This window comes from Nanorana parkeri, unplaced genomic scaffold, assembly GCF_000935625.1.
Source record: "Nanorana parkeri isolate BGI_ZX_2015 unplaced genomic scaffold, ASM93562v1 scaffold864, whole genome shotgun sequence".
NCBI classification, from domain to species: Eukaryota; Metazoa; Chordata; class Amphibia; order Anura; family Dicroglossidae; genus Nanorana; species Nanorana parkeri.
In genome coordinates this window covers 278,208-297,685 of record NW_017307132.1, presented here as the reverse complement: position 1 = coordinate 297,685, position 19,478 = coordinate 278,208, and the positions used below count along the sequence as shown (strand labels likewise).

The following is a 19,478-nucleotide window of genomic DNA, read 5'->3' as shown; positions in this document are numbered from 1 at the left end:
ATTGACACACGTGGTTTCATGTTCTGACACACTTTGTGTTACAGTAGCCCATTCATTTTGAAAGAGATTTTTATGTGCTTTAATCTATTAAGAAAATGCACCTGCACTACGTTTGACAACACACCATATCTGTGTGTATGCCTTTTTGTTCCTGAATATGCATATTTGGGTACCATTCAGAAGCACACTGCAATACACATAAACCTGTGTGTTACCATGCTTTGCGGTAACACATGTTAAAATGCACATTTTACCACAAGTTACAACAACGCAAAATTGTTAGTGTGCCCTGAAGGGTCCCTTGATGACTGAGGTTGAGCACCACTGACTAATCCACACTACTGTTTCTTGAATGTGGAAGATAATGTTGCAAGGGTGAAAAGCCCTGCCCTTCTAAAGATCTTCAAGAATGGCTACTACTGCTCTCATCTGGCTCTCTCTTGGTCTTGCCAGCTGTCTCTGAGGTTCCCCTGGTTTCACCTTCATGGGTCTTCATGTGCTTGGTCAGATGATCATTCCGCATGAAGACACGACTACAGGAAGGACAAGGATATTTTTTTGCCCCAGTATGGGTTTGTAGGTGCCTTTGTAGCTCATCACTCCTGGTGAATCGCTTCCCACAGAACAGCCAGTTGCAGACAAAGGGGCGATCTCCACTATGCCAGCGTAAGTGAGCCTTCAGATGGGAGGTCTTGGCATATGCCTTTCCACAGCCAGGTATGTGGCAGTTATGCATAATTTTGCGCTTTGCTATATCACTGCCTGAGCCAACTCGGTCCGCCTCTTGGCAGTTGGGACAACGACAAGCAGCTTGAGCAGCACTTCGTGGCATTGCTCGTCTGGCACCTTTTGGACGAGGAGAAGCATCTGAACTTGGATCAGCAGCATGAGATTCCATTGTGGTATCCAAATTTCCCATAAGATGAGGTGCAGGAGTCAGCATATGTGTAGGGGGAATGCAAAGTTCAGAGCCATATCCTCCTAAAGAGGTTTGGTGGGGTGAAGGAGTTGTAAAGCCTCCTGAACTGGATTGCATATCCATCCAGCTGGATCCAGCATGAAGATCCCACCATGAAGGAACCCCACTCTCCTCCCCAGTGCCTCCAGGGGCTGGAGGTCTCATCCAGGACTCATATGGATTAGACATCTCAAATGGTGGGTGCAGAAATTTGGTGAATGATGTGGTTTCTGAGGACTCTCGTCCTGCAAATGTTTGATATGGCAGCCGTACAGAGGACAGGGATGTATAGCGCTCAGCAGAGGAATAGTCTTGAGCAATGTCCTCTTGAAGAGGCAGACCAGGATCAGCTTCTGAAGGGATAGTATATGGTTTTAAGGAAAGCTCAGAGGTGGACGGAGATCCAGGAGTCTCTGATGTTTGGTTTCCCAAAGAGCTACATACAGCAGTCAGCATTGCAGAGAAGGTTGTACAGACAAGGGCACTCTGTAAAAAAAAAAGAGAACAGAGTTAGAAAAAGGTAAAACACAATAATTATTTTACTCATTTTACAACAATTTGTCTTATTCTCCATTTGACATATTGCCATGTATGTTTTTTTAAATCTCTTTATATGAGTGGTATGATTATAGAAATAAAAGACTTCAGCTAAACATTTTGTCAGTTATTCTGATCAGTGGATTCCATCAGTACATAGTTATAATTTGATCATGCACATGCAAAAATCTGCATGCTAAAAACTGCTTTTGGATAAATGCCTAGCTAAACTTTTCAAAGACATTCCTTTAGGCTATCCTTCATCACAAATGCCCCCGAAAATATTAAGGGCCCAATTCACTAAAGTGCAAAGTAACGTCAAGTAACGCAGTGGTTATGAACTAATGAAGTATAGAGGGTCTCAGTTAAGGCTTCTAAAAGCACCTGATGGCCGCACATATTATTCAGTATATGTAATGGTGGTACAAAAGATTATCAAAAACTACAGGCATATACAGTAAGAGGAATTGCACGAAGACTGCAGACATGCTACAGGAGTTGCTGGAGATTGTAAACCCACTGCAGAAGACAGTCAGAGACTGGGGACTAGTTATGTGAGATTGCTAGAGATCACCATCATTCACAAGGAAAGCAGTGAGACACGAGTTAAAAATGACTTGTTGCTAGTGCTTTGATGTTCTGGTAATATACTCTAGATTCAGATGTAACTGCTTTGCTGTAGAGATCAAACGATTATCAGATCTACCGATAATCTGGGCCGATATTCCCAGATTTTTAAATTACCGGTATCGGGTAAATGTACTGATATTGCTGATAATAAACACTGTTCAAATTTCATACAGTGCCGCTGTCTGGTCGGCATCCCTCGATCAACTGATCGAAGGAGCAGGTCAGAAAATCTATGCAGGAGAACAGAGCCTGCAGCATTAGAGCTGCTGGCTCTGTTCGGCTATTCTGACAGCCGATGATGCCACCCTCCCCACCTGGCTCAGGGTATCATCTAGCTCCTGGCAACCAGTGACATCATTAATGTCACAGATGATGTCATTCCTTGAATCCTCCACACTCTTCACCACTTCTCCTCCACCTTATCCTCACTGTAGTAGCACTCACCTCCCTTCTGCATTCATCCCATTCTACAACTGTGTTCACAACACCCCTTTCCTCTGGGTATGCACCTCTGCTGTTAAGTTGCTGATTCTGAGGCCAAGTGCTTTTAAGGAGATTCTGAAAATGTCTGTAGTATATCCTTATACACCACTATTAAAAATGTACCATAAAATAAACCATTTGGCTGCCATCGCTAATTAAATCATGAATGTTCAAAAAAAGGGAGGCAGAAGGTGGAGTATTCCAAACAGTCATGGCCTTCCTGTGTTCAGTTATATCAAGCAGGTATAGCCATCTCTTGTTTCCTTTCCACACATACTTAACCTGCCTGCTTATTCAATACATTTGCCTTTGTTATATGCTATGTGGTCCCCCAAGCACTAAAGGCTATCATTCTATTGTATCGGATTCACATCTCATTTCCCATAATATGGTAACATGGATAGCAATTGCTAGTTTGGCTTAACATGGTTTTCCAAATGTTGGGCAATATGCATTGGGCAATATGCAATGGCCCTACTGTTGAAGCCCTGGGCCATTTCAAACCATGTCCTCACTTGTAAGGGTAACAGGAAACTGCAGATCTGTTTTTTTTAACTGTTTCTTTTTTTTTTCCTAGTTTACTTTATAGACACTAAAAATCTCCTATTTTCACTTTAGAAATATTTCTAAGATTTGTTTTCACAAATCCCACATCAAAATATTCCTTCTACTACCCCCATTTTTAAAAATGTTTCCCCTGTATTTCCCTTTATGTGTGTGGTCCTTAGGATCATTTTAGATTTACCTTGCTAACCTCTCTTGGATTTTCAAAAACTTCTGAATAATCCTAGACATGCAAAAATGTCCTTTTTTCTACTTAAAGGGTATTTAAACCCCAAAGCAAAAATGTATTCTATAGGAAAGATTACCAGTCCTTTGATGTGGTGGCTGCATTACTTTTTATTTTTCAGGAACATTTTCAGAAAGTACTGAAAAATACTTGTTAATCTTGCCAGAAATGAAATGTCCCTGTCACTTTCTGTGTGCAGAACAATTTTATTTATTTTATGTACCCTACTTATCCTATCATTTCCTATGTCATGGAGATGAACAAATGCAGGTTTGTAGTCCAGCCTTGGTGGCAGTCATGGCGCCTCCATAGTTCCAATGAATACAGAGAGGAGCAACCCAGGGACAAGAAAAGCATTATTCGCAGAATTACCAGCTGAAAAATTATGAAAACAAATAATGCATCCACCATATCTAAGGACTTAAGGACTATATATGGCTTACACTATATCTAAGCTCCGGTGTCCCCATATTAAAATCACTGTTTTTTAAACTGGTTTCTAGGGTCCCTATCTACATTAGGTTCTACCGTATATACACTGGTGATCTACATTGGTGAGATGGAGCCTCCTTTCTCGGAGCCTTTAAAGGTAAATCAAATTTCTTTACTTTTATATTGTATTTTATGAATTAAATAAATCTGTTATCCGGTTTCAGGGCAATGTAGCAATATTGTTGGATAAGGAAGCATATGACATTTTAAGGCTCGTTTCATAAGGTCTTTCCAATCAGGTCCGTCTGTCAGTTTTTCAGGCAGACCTAATCTGAAACCCAGTGTTAGTCTATGGGCATCTGGGTCTAAATGGATGGGTGTCTGTGTACAACCTGTTAGCCCCGGCTCTGGCCAGGTCCTGGAAAACAACAGATTAGAGATCGGTTTTGCTGGACCTGATCGTTCCTAGTTTGGGGGAACTAGATGGAAAGATCTGTTTAGATCAGTGGTTCTCAGCCTGTGGGTCAGGACCCCCTCGGGGGTCGAATGACGATTTGCCAGGGGTCGCCTAGTGGCTCTCGGCCGCCGGGAGAGAAACACTTTCTCCCGTAAAGGTCGGTACCTTTCTCTGCTCTGTGTTTTTTGTTTTTTTAAATCGGGGGCCGCCATAAGTCAGAAAAAAAAAAACCACCATAGGAATGCATAGCTAGATTCCTATTGGCTATTTCACTTTGCAAAAGCCAATAGCAAACTAGCTATTGCACCCGCCCTCTGATGCTGCCAATCAGCAGAGGGGGACCTGAAGTTCTCCATCAGGTCCCCATCTAGTGATTGACAGCAGCAGAGGATGGGTGCAATATGTATGTATTCAAGCAAAAAAATATGTAAAACACACCTCTAGCTATGCATTCCATTTTCCTGGTCCGCAGCGGCAGAGATCGGGAAATGTATGTATAACCTCATACGTTATATAGCCACACACTTTAAATCCAATTCTTATAGTTCCAGCTGCAGAGCCTGGTCCTGTCTTTGCCTATAGCAGTGGTTCTCAACCTGTGGGTCGCTGTGCAAGCTGAGAGTCCTCCTCAGCTCTCTCCTAGCGCAGCATTGTCAGTTCTCCCGCCACGCCTCCAGATGTCGCTGCAGCCGCGTCATCCCTAAATTTTACCTTTGGGGGTCACCACAACTTGTCAAATGTTACCAAGGGGTCCACGCCCTAGAAAGGTTAAGAACCACTGGTTTAGATCCAGCTGTCCATACACTAACATGAGTCCTGTAATGTCAGTTTTTTTCCTCCATTGCAAGATAGAGAAAAAAAACTGCACGGACACTGATGTCACAACGGTGACATCTGTTCCAATCAGGAGGTGATTTGTGCACTGATCCCCTCCTGAACAGACTGTGCGAAAGGAACCTTAGTAATAAAATGTATTTAAGGACAAAGAACAGAAAGCATGGACAACAGTTTACAGTTCTGTGCATTATTAGAGCGTATACATATTTGCTGAGATTGTTACATAATAAAAGATTTTATCACAAAGTCAAGAAAGTGAGAGAGTAGTTTGGTTTCCCCCCCCCCCCCCATCCTATTTTTGCAGCGTAGGGTTAAGTAATAGATTTAATTGTGTTACTCACAAGATTTAGAGCACGCAACCCACTCACCCCGGATTTTATCAAATTTATAAGGACACCTACAAGCTTTGTAAGTAATTCTCTGAAGAAAAAGCACTTTATTTACTAAACGTTTCCAAGCATAAATATGTATGACTTCAACAGGCGTACAGTGGGGGGACTATGGTTTTCCTGGCATTAAAAAGTAGTAGTCTTAAAAAAGCTTTTTTAACTGTGATCAAATCTAGTTCTTTAAAAATACAGAAAAGACACCATTTTGGATTTCATATTAAAGATGAGAAAGTTCTGAGGAAATAAATTCAGTAATTTGCAGCCAAAAAGGTCTAACTTTAGAGCAACCCTGAACTTTATGTAGCATTTCTCCAACCATCACCTGGCACTTATGAGTGAATGAATAGTCGGGGAGGAGTAAAGCATGCTCTGTGGAAGCAACTTCATTGGATGAGTTTGTCTCTTAGATATAACTTAGATATAACTGTATCAAAGTAGGATCCAGAAAATTTCTACCAGTCCTGCTCAGTCAGGTCTGGAATGTCTACATTCCATTGTTCTCATATCCATTAAAGCTTGGAGGGCCTTCTGCAAGATAGCAGACCATAAATCTTGCTGTGTGTGGGTTGAAGAAGAGGGACTATAATGTAGATGGGTGAAAGGCCATATCTCTTAAAGCAAACTGGGCTGCAGCAACATGCCTAATCTGAAGTATTTAAAGCCAGACATCAGAAATATTTAACTCCAATTTCAGCAGAGAAAAGGATGTAAAAGTAGCTTGCACGTATAAATGACTGACATATTTGAACACCACTTTATGCCACTGAGATCCATGCGGAACCATCCAAAAGTGATCAAATCTCAGATTATACCAGATAGTCTTGTTATTGTTACGGGAGACAGCATTGTTTTGCTGTGAAACTATCTGCTGACATAAGATTTGAGCAAGTTTCATAGCAGTGGCTGCATTGTTCAATTTTGGGGACAACCACCAATGCACATATACCAGTTAAGAGACAAAGTACTCTACATATATGAAAGCAGTGGTGTCCCTAGCTTTTTTGCCACCTGAAGCTGTGGTGGGAGGGGCGGGGGGCTTTTGGTGGTGAGGCGGTGGTGCATGCCACCCCCTGCAGGCTCTGCAAATACACATCTGCAGAGCCTGTTTTTTAGCAACCTTGAATGCTCGGGCCAGCGTTCCACCCAGCTCCTGGCAACCAGTAATGGCCAGGTTGCTAAGAGCTGGGAGCGGATGATGTGTATGTGATGCTCTGGCTAGAAAGGGGGTGGCAAACATTGTGCAGCAGAGTGGCCATGCTGCTTGTGCCTGCCACCCCCCATGTGACCCAAAGAGAAGCCGTCTGAAGGCAACAGCCTCAGGCTGCCTCATTAAAGGGATGGCTCTGTCTGAAAGAGCCAAGCCACCCTTAGATGTTGGGAGTTGTCGCATAGAGAGGGAGAATATGGGGGGCTTGGGGTGCCAATTAAATTATGTAATTAAGAAGTTCAGCTCTTGGAAAACATATTAAGGACCGTAAACTGGAGAGTTAGAAATAATACACAGACACTTTGGTGCAAACAGCATTTTGAATTGATGTATTCTTCCAGATGAAGTAGTGTAAACCAAACAGGTATTTTGTGTTTAAAAGCTGAGATAACAGGGATCAGGTTATTTTCAATGTATCTGCTAAGGGTAATTGTACCTCTACTGCCAAGTATTTACATTTGTCTGTAAGGTTTAATGGACAGAGAGGTGCATCATATTTTTAATTTATTCCCTCCCATTTGTCTTGCATACCTGATGGGTGAGGAAAAAATTAAAACAAAACAATCTGCTAAAGAAGGGAAAGGCGTGGAGCTCTGTCACAACAAAAATGTTTGTGAAGAAAACAGGGAACATCCGTTTTCACTAGAAATATCCTCTAAGCTGACCTTGATCTGTCAAACCAGATTCATAAGAACATTAGCTCCTGCCCCTGGTATGTTTTTGTTTGCTAGAACTCTTACATTCCCTCTCTGGCCCAGTGCTCCAGAACCCCTACTTCCTTACTTCTGGCCCCATGTGCACAGAAACCCTTTAGCCTCTCCTCAGTTCCAGGGTGCCCTTAAACTCTTCTCTCCGTCTATGACCCTATGCACACAAAAAACCTTACATGGGACCTGTATGCTGTTGAACCCTCATGTTCCTCCTATGGTGCTGTGTGCAGCAGAATCGTACCACTTTCCTTTAGTGTTTACACTACATTCTTAAAGTGTAGTTCCACTTTTGCAGTCAAAATTGAGAAAACTTCCACTATATGTTTGTAATGTGTTTCCAGTCACACAGCATACCGAAAATTATATTTAAAAAATATATATTTCATACCATTTAGCTGCTTCTTTGGCGAAAGCGTGTGTGCAGATTCCAGGCTACTCTGAGTAATTGAAAAGTGAAAGAAGAGGGACAAACTGAGGTAGAGACTGAGCTTCTTCTCATTGACATTAAATGCTTTTATGTCTTTAACCCTTTGTTAGAACACAGTGTTTGAATTCATAAAATTACATATGGGGAAGAGTTGAAAAAGGATTTTCTCAAGGGGAGGTGGGCAGAGGTGCCTGAAGTCAAAGGAAAGGTTTGAAACTTTTTTCCTAATGTATCAATTTATTGGATCAAACAAAGAAATCAGGTACACCATCAACACATTTTGTGGTTCTGTAGTGACTACTTCTTCAGGAAGGTGTGCGACTGGGGTTGTAACGAAGCATAGTGAGGGCCTTCATGAACTTTTTTTCACTTCAGGTGCCTCTGCTCACCTCCCCTTTGGAAAATCCTTTTTTTTGGGAAACCGCTTCAACTATTCCAGACAACAGTTTGCACAGGAACAATCCAGCCCCAGATCACCCGAAAAAAAGATCCCTAGAAGAAAATCGAGGATGACTACCTATACTACTATCTGCACGGGGGACAGATAAATTCCCCACAAGCCTATCTTCACGGTGCCTGAGATCCCTTTAAAGGGGAATCTCACAACCCAACTGATGTATCTTTTTTTTTAAATATACTGTGAAGCCAAACCTTTCATTGAGCTCTGAAAAGACACTTAGACGAACCTCTCCCAGATCTCTGCTTTTTCTATTTTTTCTTCTTCTTTCCTTCTTAAGAAGAACTCCTTTCCCAGTTACATAGGGGGAAGCTAGGGGGGATTTTTAAGCAAGTATAAAGCACTTAAAAAAGTAAGCAGTAATTTTTATTTTTGTTCACTTATGCTATGTGAATGGGAACATATAACATACATAACATAGATGTTATCCCAATTTGGCTGCACAAGTCAAAATACACTTCAAGCTGGCCACACACTATTAGAATTTTGTTTGAGCGTTAACTGGAAATTGCTCGTCAGAATATTTGCTCATGCTCTCATTGAGTCAGCTAATTTTGGTCGAAAAAGCTCTTACAAATTTCATCCAGATCTGCTACTTGAATGGAATGTAAGACCTAACCCATTGTTGGGCCCTGTGTGGTCTTGAACCCTTATTTTCCTCCAATGGTGCTGTGTGTAGCAGAATCATTCCACCTTTTTTTGGTCATGTTTGCACTAGAACATTACTACCCGCCTCTGCATTAAAACCATTGCTTTGCTTCTCTGCCTCTTGGTGCACCAGAATCTCTGCTTCTTTCCTCTGCTACTGTGAACACTAGAATTTCCACTTCAGGTCCCTAAACTTTCATGTATGGGAACCTGAACCTCCTCCATGTTTTTGCCTTTTTTACTGTTTGCCTGGAATGTACTTCATTCTTCCCTTTCTACATTAGATACGCTGCCCTAAAATTCAGTCGCTCTAAAGCCGCTTCGAAGAACCAATACTCGCAAACTGCCAGACTGACAGCCCACGTCACCCACTCTGATTAGATGTTTTCAAACATACAGAGGAAATGTAAATATAGTTTATCTTTCATCCTAAATATCCCAGGAGCCAGCAGCGGTAATAAAGGGCTGCAGGATGCAAATTACAGTAATTATTGTCTGAGCTCCAACTAGATGTGAAGGCTGACAGAGACCCCAAGGATATTAGGGTCAGAAAGTCTGGGGAACAGAGAATTAACCTGTGCACTGCCAAAGAGCCTTGTATGGAGGAACTTACCTTTGTAATATGGTGAGTGTATATACTGTATATTGTAGTATAAATGCACAGTTGTGGATATCTACTACAATGCACACATGCATACCTCCTACCTTGTTATTACTAGAATGTTAAAGTAAAGGAGATAAAGGCAAGTCTTCATGACTCTCCATTTCAGATAGCAAACACTGATGTATACTTTAAACTCGGGTTGCACCGATACCGGTTTTTCAGTATTTAGTACGAGTACCGATATTTTTTTTCTGGTACTCATTGATACCGATACCGGAAGTCCTATTAAGGAAGCCAGGCAGTGTGTTATGACTTGCCATCTGGCTTCCAGATTAGCCGGGAAGTTGGGCGGTGTGTAAAGACTCACCACCCATCTTCTCGATCAGCAGGGAGGCCGTCTCCACGCTCCCTCGTCTCTTGGTAACGAGGAAGCTTGGAGGCGGCTTTCTGGCCAATCAGGAAGCCAGGGGGCATGTAATGACATGCTGCCCGGCTTCCTGATTGGCCGGCTCCATGCTCCCTCATCACGAGTGACGAGGGAGCATGGAGACGGCTTCCCGGCTGATTAGGAAGTCGGGCAGCGTGTAATGACTCGCTGCCCGGCTTGCTATTACCGGAAGCTCAAGTATCGGGCTAGGGATTAGATTTTTGGGGGAAGTACGAGTACTCGCTCAAATACTCGGCATAGGCACCAATACCGATACTAGTATCGGAGCATCCCTACTTTAAACATATTCAATAAAACAGCCCAGAAACCCATAGTATGCAATTATGTCTTAATAGGGAAGCGATAGTAGTTTTTACTCAGTATTACTTTAATTTCTTTTTTACCTTTATGAAAATGACATGTTATATAATTACTATATTACTTCCAGTCTTTATTGTGCAAATACATATTTAACCTTTGCATATGGAAAGGCTTCTTCACAGTAAGAGCTGTGGAAATGGGCAATAGGCTACCTCAGGAACTAGTTCTAGATAGCTCAGATTTGAATGCATTCCTAATTGAACAGAATATAACCATATAATAATATTTTAAAAGAAAAAAACAGAGATTGGTTGATCCAGGGAATATCCGATTGCCTTAGGAGATCAGAACGGAATTTTTCCCTCTGTTGGAGCAAATTTTGCCTTCTGCTTATGGAGGTTTCTCTTTCTCTATAGGTTGAACCCGATGGGCTTGTCTTTTTTTTTACCTGATAAATATGTAACTATGTAACTATTTCATAAAAGGTGCTTCCATGCTTCATTGTGTGCAGTGCTGCCAAGAACTAGCTCTGCACGTTTAGTAGCAAAAAACGACTTGGGGATCTCCTCAAAATTCCATGCAGCCTGGTTGGCCAGAAATTGAAGGGCAGCAAGTGTACAGCCCCCCTTTCTATACCAGACCTGGCCACATGCCCGTCAATATTGGGCAGGTAGCTTGCCCACCTTTGGAGAAGAGGTTCCCGATGTGAATTCATGTCAATCATGATGTCCAACAATGTAATCCTCATCAATCACAATGTGTACATACCGCAGCCCCATCTCTAAATAACAGATTCCCTGGCTGCGTTAAGGTAAATTGACAGCCAGGAATCCCAGGTGATGTAATTGACCAGATTTGGTCAACGACACTTACAATGATCAACATGAGCAAAAAAGCAGTTTAACTTAATAAACCAATAAACTAAAATTGTTCTGCCCATATAAACTTACAGTAATTACATAATATTTCTGGACACAAACATTTTTAATAATTTAATGATTTAATAATTAACTTTAAAAAAAATAAAAATACTTTTGGAGTTCTATAGTACATTTGTTTTTTACACTGAAAGAGAGACAGAAGAACAATGGGACAGCTTGGAGCTATGAATAGTTCTCCAACTAAATGGAAACAACAGAAAAGTGTGGCTATTTAAATGATAGTAACTCATTTTGTGGGAGTGTCAGGATGCGAAGGGAATGTGATTGGAATTCCACACTTGATATATATCTACTTTATTAATAGAGACATCAATGAAAGGATGACACAGGCTGCTATTTATCTGTCAGGGGTACAACTTTCCACTGCAATTTACTGCATTCTTATCCAAGTACTAGACAGAAGTAAAAATATTTATCATGCAAGATTCAACAAACCAATTCACATATGAGGAACATCCTAAGGTAGAAATCAGTGCATTTTCATACACATGTTTTCAAAAGTTAGCTAAAGAATACACAGACTTAGGCTCCTTTGTCCACATTTGGTGGAACTGCCAGGTGAGCAGGCGATTCTGGACAATCATTTACTGTCTCATGTTGCCACTCATTCAGTGGCCCCCTCCGAAAAGGATCAATGGGAAGTCCTCCTAAAAAGCTTCCATTAAATTTGAGATACGTTTGCTCACACATATTTTTACAGCAGCTAAGCAAACAATTGTGAAGACCTGGAAATAATCCTTTATTCTATTTGATCTGATGAGGAGGGATTTGATCAACAAAAGTCCAGTGTACACCAAAGCAAGGTTATGAAAAGCTTATTGCAATTCAAAGAGACAGAATTACCCAATAAAATTTTTTTTTAGATCCTTTGATCACCCACCAATGGCCTGCACACTTCGACAGCGCCCTTCTGAGCATAAAACCACCCAAAATCTTGACCTGAGACTTGATTTAACAACCTCCTTGACCCGTCTACTCCTTATCCCTCCTCCCATTTTTTCTCCCCTTTCCTTCCCTCCCTTCCATATTTTCCTTCTCTACCTCCCATATTTTCCTTCTCTACTTCGCATACTTTCTGATTCACCTCAATTATCTTTTGTTATCATCATCTCTTACCTACCTCCCTCTATGGAAACACCCTCCCCCTTACCTTTCTCTTCCCCCCTCCAATAACAATACTCCCCCCGAAACACAAAGTTAGCTACTCTTAATACTGTATCCAAACAACCAAGATACTTACAACTAATAGTTATAATGCCATTGAGTTTCCTTTTCTGCTTCTTTGGTTTACCATTTACCATGACTATGATTTAACTACTTCTGTAAAGTGTTTGGATTTTACATTTTTTCTTGTGGCAGTTTTTTGTTTTTGAATAAAAGTTATTGAAACAGAAGTTTTTGCTTTGGTTTCATCTGTATTAGCATTTTCAGCAGTTTAGCATCTATTGTGATGAGATGTACAGTTTTTTCATCCCCTGGTAATACTGATGAGATCTGACCATTTTAAAGGAGAACTATGAGGCAAGTGAAAATCACTCACCTCATAGTTCTAGCCGTCGGAACGGACGGATGGACGGGGGGGGAGGGGGGCGGGGGGAAGCGGCGCGCAGTATACTGAGCTTTGGGTGACGGGAGGACGCTAGTTTGTGTCCTCCCGTTACCCTTAGGAGAACTATGGGGAAAAGCCCATACCCCATAGTTCTCCTTAAGTTCTCTTCTCCATGTAACAAATCCATCCACTTGGAATACATTTTTTGTAATGAAATCTGTCTCTGCAATGTTTTATAGCACAATCATCAGCATTCTTCATATCATTTCACCATTTTCATAATATAGTAAAAACAACAACTAGTGAATGTATCACTACAAGCTGCTTTGCTGTGCTCTCTGGAGCTCCCTATACTGCCTAAAGTTTTGTGTCACCTTTATTCTTTTTACTAAAATAATGGAGATCATGAAAAATTATATATGGCTCTACCCTCCAAACCATTGCCAGCCAAGGATGGGCATGGTGACATCAAGCGTAGGATCCAGTCATGCTGATACCAGTCCTCATGGCCTTTCAAAAAATACAGGTTAAGCAGTATGTGTACTCTCATTTGCAAATACTGCATTTTGTCAAATTAAAACATAAAAAACTGTATTTTCCCACGGAAGAAGGAGGTAGACAGTGAAAGTAATAATATAAAACCAGTTATAACACCCCGTAATTACCTTTGGAGCTATACAATAGCTCATTTTTGATAAAAGAATACCGTAATAAGAAAACAAATCATTTCTACACTGGTTCTTTAAAAGTAATAAAATCAACAACTTCTATGATAGTTCAGGCTTATAAATTCTGGTAACAGCCCCCCGCCTAAACTTATCATATCACTTATGTGTTAAATGTGATTTCCTTAACACATAGAAAAACTATATTGTGCTCAGTTTTGAATATAGAATTCATCTATAAAATCAGTTTGCATATGCATATACTATACTGTATATTATATACAGTATTGACCACAACAAAATATACAGCATTGCTATTAGGCCTTTTGCCTCTGTATACCCTGCTGGCAGCAACCACTGGCTACATGACTTTTGTCATGGAGCTCTTTGCCCCAAAACGTGTGGAATTCACATGCGGTTTTGGCTCAAAGGTCCGTTCCCCAATTAGAAGTAATATTTTCGGTGGGGCCTTCTAGCAGGGCATTAAGAGACTGGGGGAGGGGGTGATGATCAGATAGAGCCCTCTGCTCTGGGAGGCAGCTGGTGTGACTGGTGATTTGGTGGTGCATGTTCACATACTGGTAAGACCTATTTGGGTAGGGGGAGCTCTGAGTGCTCATGTTTTTGTTGTCTTTTTCTGACCACTTTTCTCCTCACTTTCTGCTTATACTTTCTAGTGGTATTCACAAGCTGGGAGGGATGCTATGCTATGCAGATTTCCACTCTGTTCTTTTTTTTGGGGAGGGGAGGGCGCTTTTTAACAACTTTTCCTTTAATGTGCATATTGTAGCTATATCATGGTCTTTTTTTTTGGAAAATATGACACACATGTTTGCTTTATTATGTTGTGCACAATGTTTAACTGTTATAGTACTGTATATCTATGTTAGATTGATGTTAAGACCACTGTAGGCCAAGTTCCAATAAACACTTGAAGAAGTGGATGCTGTCTATGAAATGTGTGAACATGATTTTTTGAACTGCCAAAAGGCCTAATGGCAATACTGTATATAACAAGTATGTAAACTCAGAAACGGAGGTTTTATGGAGTTTATTAATAAAAGATTGTTTAAATGTATACATATTTTATGCATTTTTGAGTGCTATAGTCAAAGTCCCGTACAGTAGACATGTGCGATTCGTTTCGTTCCGAATCGAAATTTGGACGAAATTTCGGAAATTTGGAGACCCGGATGTTTTCGAATTCCGAATTACAGGTATAACTAATGCAAACGAATCCGAATTTTCGATTCCTAATTTCCGATTCGTTTTTTTCGGACCAAATTTCGTTGCAGCAAAGTCACATTTGAGAACAAAAAAAGTTTTTTCCCTCTTAAATGTCACTTTGCTGAAACGAACGAAACGAAAACTAAACGAACATTCGTACGGATTTCCGCTAACGAATTTTGTCCGAATTCCGAAACGAATTGACTTTCGGACCTGAATTCCGAAAAATGAAATAAAGCAAAATCCGAATTAAAACGAAACGAAACAAATTTTTTGCTGGTGAACATGTCTACCGTACAATAAAGGTTTCATTGTTATTATATCTTATATGGTAGCAATAAAATAATTATTGAATTAAATTGACAGTCTCCTGTCCTATTACACTGATTACTAAACACATACATGAATAATATGGAAAGCAATTTGTTATATGAGCATAGGATAATGCACATATTATTATTCAAATTTGAGCATAGATACCAGAGAGGCATGCTTAGATGATCTATGTGAAATGATTCACTATAATTATTAGAGAACTATTGCCTTTAAACTAAGGGTGGGACTAATTCTTCTGCTGCCTGAGGTCCTTCCTGCCTATTTGCATATGAATAGTAAATGCTGTATTTGCATAAGTGCAGAACTAAAATTAAAATAACAACATACTGTTTTTTTTTTTTACTTTTGGCATTTATTAGGTAAAAGGAAATAGGATTTATGCCCCTGCTCCCTAAACCCTATTGCCCTGACACACACAACTGTGGCAACTATAAGGGGTCTATTAATATGTAAAATGGTCTACTTTTATTGTCCATGTATTCATGTCTGGTGCTTCACTGTTATCTAACCTATGCTTAATTGTAACTAGAGCAGTCTTTATAATTGTTTTTGCAGAGCTGGCTATCTTCAACTCACCTGCTTGTCCCGTCTCCAGAAGCCCTGCAAGCTGGGACACTATTTTATGCAAGCAGCTCTGCCCACCCCCTTTAAATAACTTTTGGCCAGTAAGGCCCCCTATCACAGTAATGGGCTTATCGTATGGTGCAGGCAGGAGGCAGGAAGTTGTCGCCATATGGTTATCATAGATACCTGGTTTTCAAAGATCCCAGAATTTTAAATAGAGGATTAACACAAAGATGCAGGCATCTAATAGTGCTTGCTAGACACAAATACTGTACACTTTAAGACTCCATCTTATTTTACAGTGTGGCCTCTGGACCCACTTGTAAGTAACTGAGCTGCAATACTTCTCTGACACCTTTTCCCTCACACTCCTTCCCCTCCTCCATAACGTGGTAACCTTGCACCAGACTGCCAACTCCATTGCTTTCACTGACTGTTAGATTGATTAGGCGTGTTATCTGCAATTAATGTCTGCAATGAATACCCTTAGCAGAGTGAAAGGAAGAACAGGCTTGGTTGTTTGTTCATAACTAATGCCATTTTTTTTCTGCAAACTCTACCAGTTTTTTTTCGCAAACTCCTCTGGGCGGCTTGTCACCTGATTTTGTGTGTTTGAAATGTCCCATATTTTATTCAGTGACCTTTATAAATAAGCAAAAAGTGGCCTTGACAAAAAGGAGCATAGACAAAGAAAGGTTATGCAGCGGCAACAATTCCCAATATCTTCAAAAATAAGCCCCTAAGTGTTTTTAGAAAATTGCGATCAGCAAATTTCCTCGGACATGTGCCCTAAAAATGAAATTACTGATGACAAGTTCTATTAAGTTTATTATCAGCCTTTGGTGGCAGAATTGTACCTAAAGGTGCCCATACACTGTACGATTCTCGTACGAGAATCGCGGGAAATCCCGCGATCGTACAAGAATCGTACAGTGTATGGAAGGCGTGCGACCGTTTCTACTGTACGGTCGCATGTCTTTTGTCGAACCAGCATGCTCGAAAACTCGCCGAGAATCGTACGATTGTCGGCGGGTTTCTAGCCTGCTCGTTCGATAGCTGTGGAACGGGACGGTGTGCGCACGCGCACACTGCCCGTTCTGCATTGCAGTCATCGGAAGCCCGCCCCTCAGCGGGGCAGGCTTTCGATGATCGCAAGTACGATCTGCCCGTCCAAGGTGGGCAGATCGTACGAGCTTTCAATAAGCATAAGACCATCGCAAGACAAAGGTCTTGCGATGGTCGTAAGGTGTATGGGCACCATAAGAATGATCATATATAGGTGATACAAGTTATCTCCTCTGAGATGGAATGACATGTAGAGTTGTCAAGAACTAGGATTTACTATATACCAAAAATCAGTTAGGAAGGTCCAGGAGGTAATTCCATCCTGATTGTTATCTACTAAGGATGAGCGAATCTGCCCAGGTTCGATTTGAGCCCAGTTTCCAAAAATGTCCTCAAAATTCAGAAAATGCAAACCTGGAACGGAACCCTTACCCCATTGATTCCCATCGAACCCTCGATTTGTTCCTTTTGTAGGAGCAAACTATTATAGATTAGTAATACAAAAGGCATAGGAAGCCGGACACTGCCTTGGGAGGAAATGTACTAAAGATAAAATTAGTGTAGACTGGGGAGAGAGCCTTTTCATGTGGATTTGAAGACAGCATTGAAATACAGTATAGCTCTGTAAAGCACAGTATATCAATGCATAGAAGACGATCTCTCCCTATGCTAGCCCTGCACAGATTTGAGATCATTATCTAACCGATCATTATCTAACCAGACTGATAAAATTACTGATTGGAGCCCACCATTTTTAAGTAGGACATTGGCTTGTGCATGCCTTTAGGTTATTGGCTCTTAGGTATTTATCTGACCAGGGACAAAGGCTATGCAGTGCATTAAAGGGTTTTGGTGATAATTTTCCCAATTGCACATCCAGAAGACCCGCCTCAAACCCAAGGTGGAGGCAAATCTGAACCTCGGTATCTACTGTAGTGTTCTCATTTATGCAACTCATCTGTTGCTGCTGTTTATTCTTTGACAGAAATTAAGAAAGCTTATTCATACCTGTTAAAAAAAAAAGAAAGCTTATTCATTTAAAGTTTAGCCTTCCTGTATGCTAATTTTAATATTGTTGTGCTGTCATTTTTCAGTCAAATCGTTGTATTCTGTTGTTACATTGGTATTTAAGGCAGTGTTGTAATCAATACATTGAGGGGAACTTATCAAAACTGGAGCAGACAGAATCTGGAGCAGTTGCCCATGGCAACCGATCAGCTTCTTCCTTCAGTTTTTAAATTAAGATCTGAAAATGAAAGAGAGAAGGTGATTTGTTGTCATGCACAGCTGCTCCGGATTTTGTCTGCTCCAGACAAAATGTCCCTTATTGTATTGTGTATTGTGGCTAGATCCTATGCCTGCTTTAAATTGCTATCTGTGTCCCTTTTAGAGATTTTCCTTCATTTCCTGCTCAGGAGATTTTAGCCTATTTCCTGCTTGGGTGGCAACACTTTCAAGAGAACAGGAAGTGTAGCGAAATCTCTCCAACAAGGCCTCAGACATCAATAACAACCTAATAGACATTCCACGCTATTCCTAACTAAACAAAATGTTTTAGATGCCGGAGTTTCACCTTAATATTTATTTTGTGAATTTGATATTATGATAATTTTCTTACAATGTTATGGTGTATACTGATTGCAATTTCTTTTTTAGGCAGATGAATGCTGCCAATTCCACTCTTGCCTTTTCAAATGAGGATATCACTGATTTTTTAGTATCATTAATAATATGGATCCATCTTCCTGTCATTGCATTATCCAAGTGCTACCCAAGTCAGAGAACCAGAGAACTTTTCTGCTATAGCAGCCTATCTCAACCTATTTAACACGGTGGAACCCTTTAAATTACTTTCCCGTCTCAGGAAACCTTTGCTAATAAATAATGTCTACAGCTCATGGTACATTAGCATGATAGTCAGTGGAAAAAATGCTCCTTACATTTGTGGTCAATAGGAAGAATGATGATCCCCTTACAATTAGCTAAATGCTTACAGGGGTTACTTATTCGAGAGGCAGAAATCGCTCATTATTTAGGGAACCCCTGGCAATCTCTGAAGGAAACCAAAGGTCCCACAGAACCCTGGTGGAAAAAGGCTGTGCTATAGCACAGGCTTCACCACTAGGCCCAAATTTAATATTTTAATTAAGTCTCTGTATCAGAACATTTTGGCTAACTTTATGTCTGGCAGAATATTAACATGTTAAAGTTAAACTTCAGCCAATATTTTTTTTCTTAGTAGTTTGTATGGAACATGGAAAAGCTAGTTTTTTATTACCTTAACCTATTTGGGGGGAATTTCCTTTACCTCCCGTTTCAAAAAACCATAACAGGAAGTTAGCAGAAATGTCCTCATTCTGAGGAGAAAGCCCAGCTCTGAAAAAAGGGGGCCGCACTGGAAGATATACCCCATAATGTTCCTTTGAGAAAGTTTTGAAAATTCTCCCGACTTTCTGTCCTGGTGATAATAGTGACTATGATAAATAGGGTAGATGTTCCCTACAGGAATACAGGCCATGACATAAATGCGTGACAAAGGTTAAGAGAACTAAAAGAACATTTGTTCTGGACCTTAAAGTAAGTTGACTACAAATTAGGGCTGGTTATGAGGTGAGTGTTTTTATTAGCGATCAAAATAATTTTAATCGATCAAAAAGTTTAATGATTAATCGAGAAATTAATCTTTAACCCCTTCGTGACTGACAACGTACAGTGTACGTCGCCAGCATCGGGGCTGTTTAAACAGAGTCCCGGCGGCTTTTGCCGCCGGGACTCTGTTTAAACTTGTAAAGCCAACTGTCGGCTTTACAACAGAAG

The 19,478-nt window shown here is 40.6% G+C and overlaps 1 protein-coding gene across 1 annotated transcript in view; it reads right to left on the bottom strand.

Moving 5' to 3' along the window:
* Positions 1-221: 221 nt before the first annotated feature.
* The window catches only part of SP6 (Sp6 transcription factor), a 28,108-nt gene continuing 8,851 nt past the window's right edge, over positions 222-19,478 (bottom strand). The window contains exon 3 of the mRNA XM_018565590.1: positions 222-1,444. Within this exon, the coding sequence (XP_018421092.1) occupies positions 404-1,414 (1,011 nt within the window). The 5' untranslated portion in view covers positions 1,415-1,444 and the 3' untranslated portion in view covers positions 222-403. The remainder of the gene's footprint in view (positions 1,445-19,478) is intronic.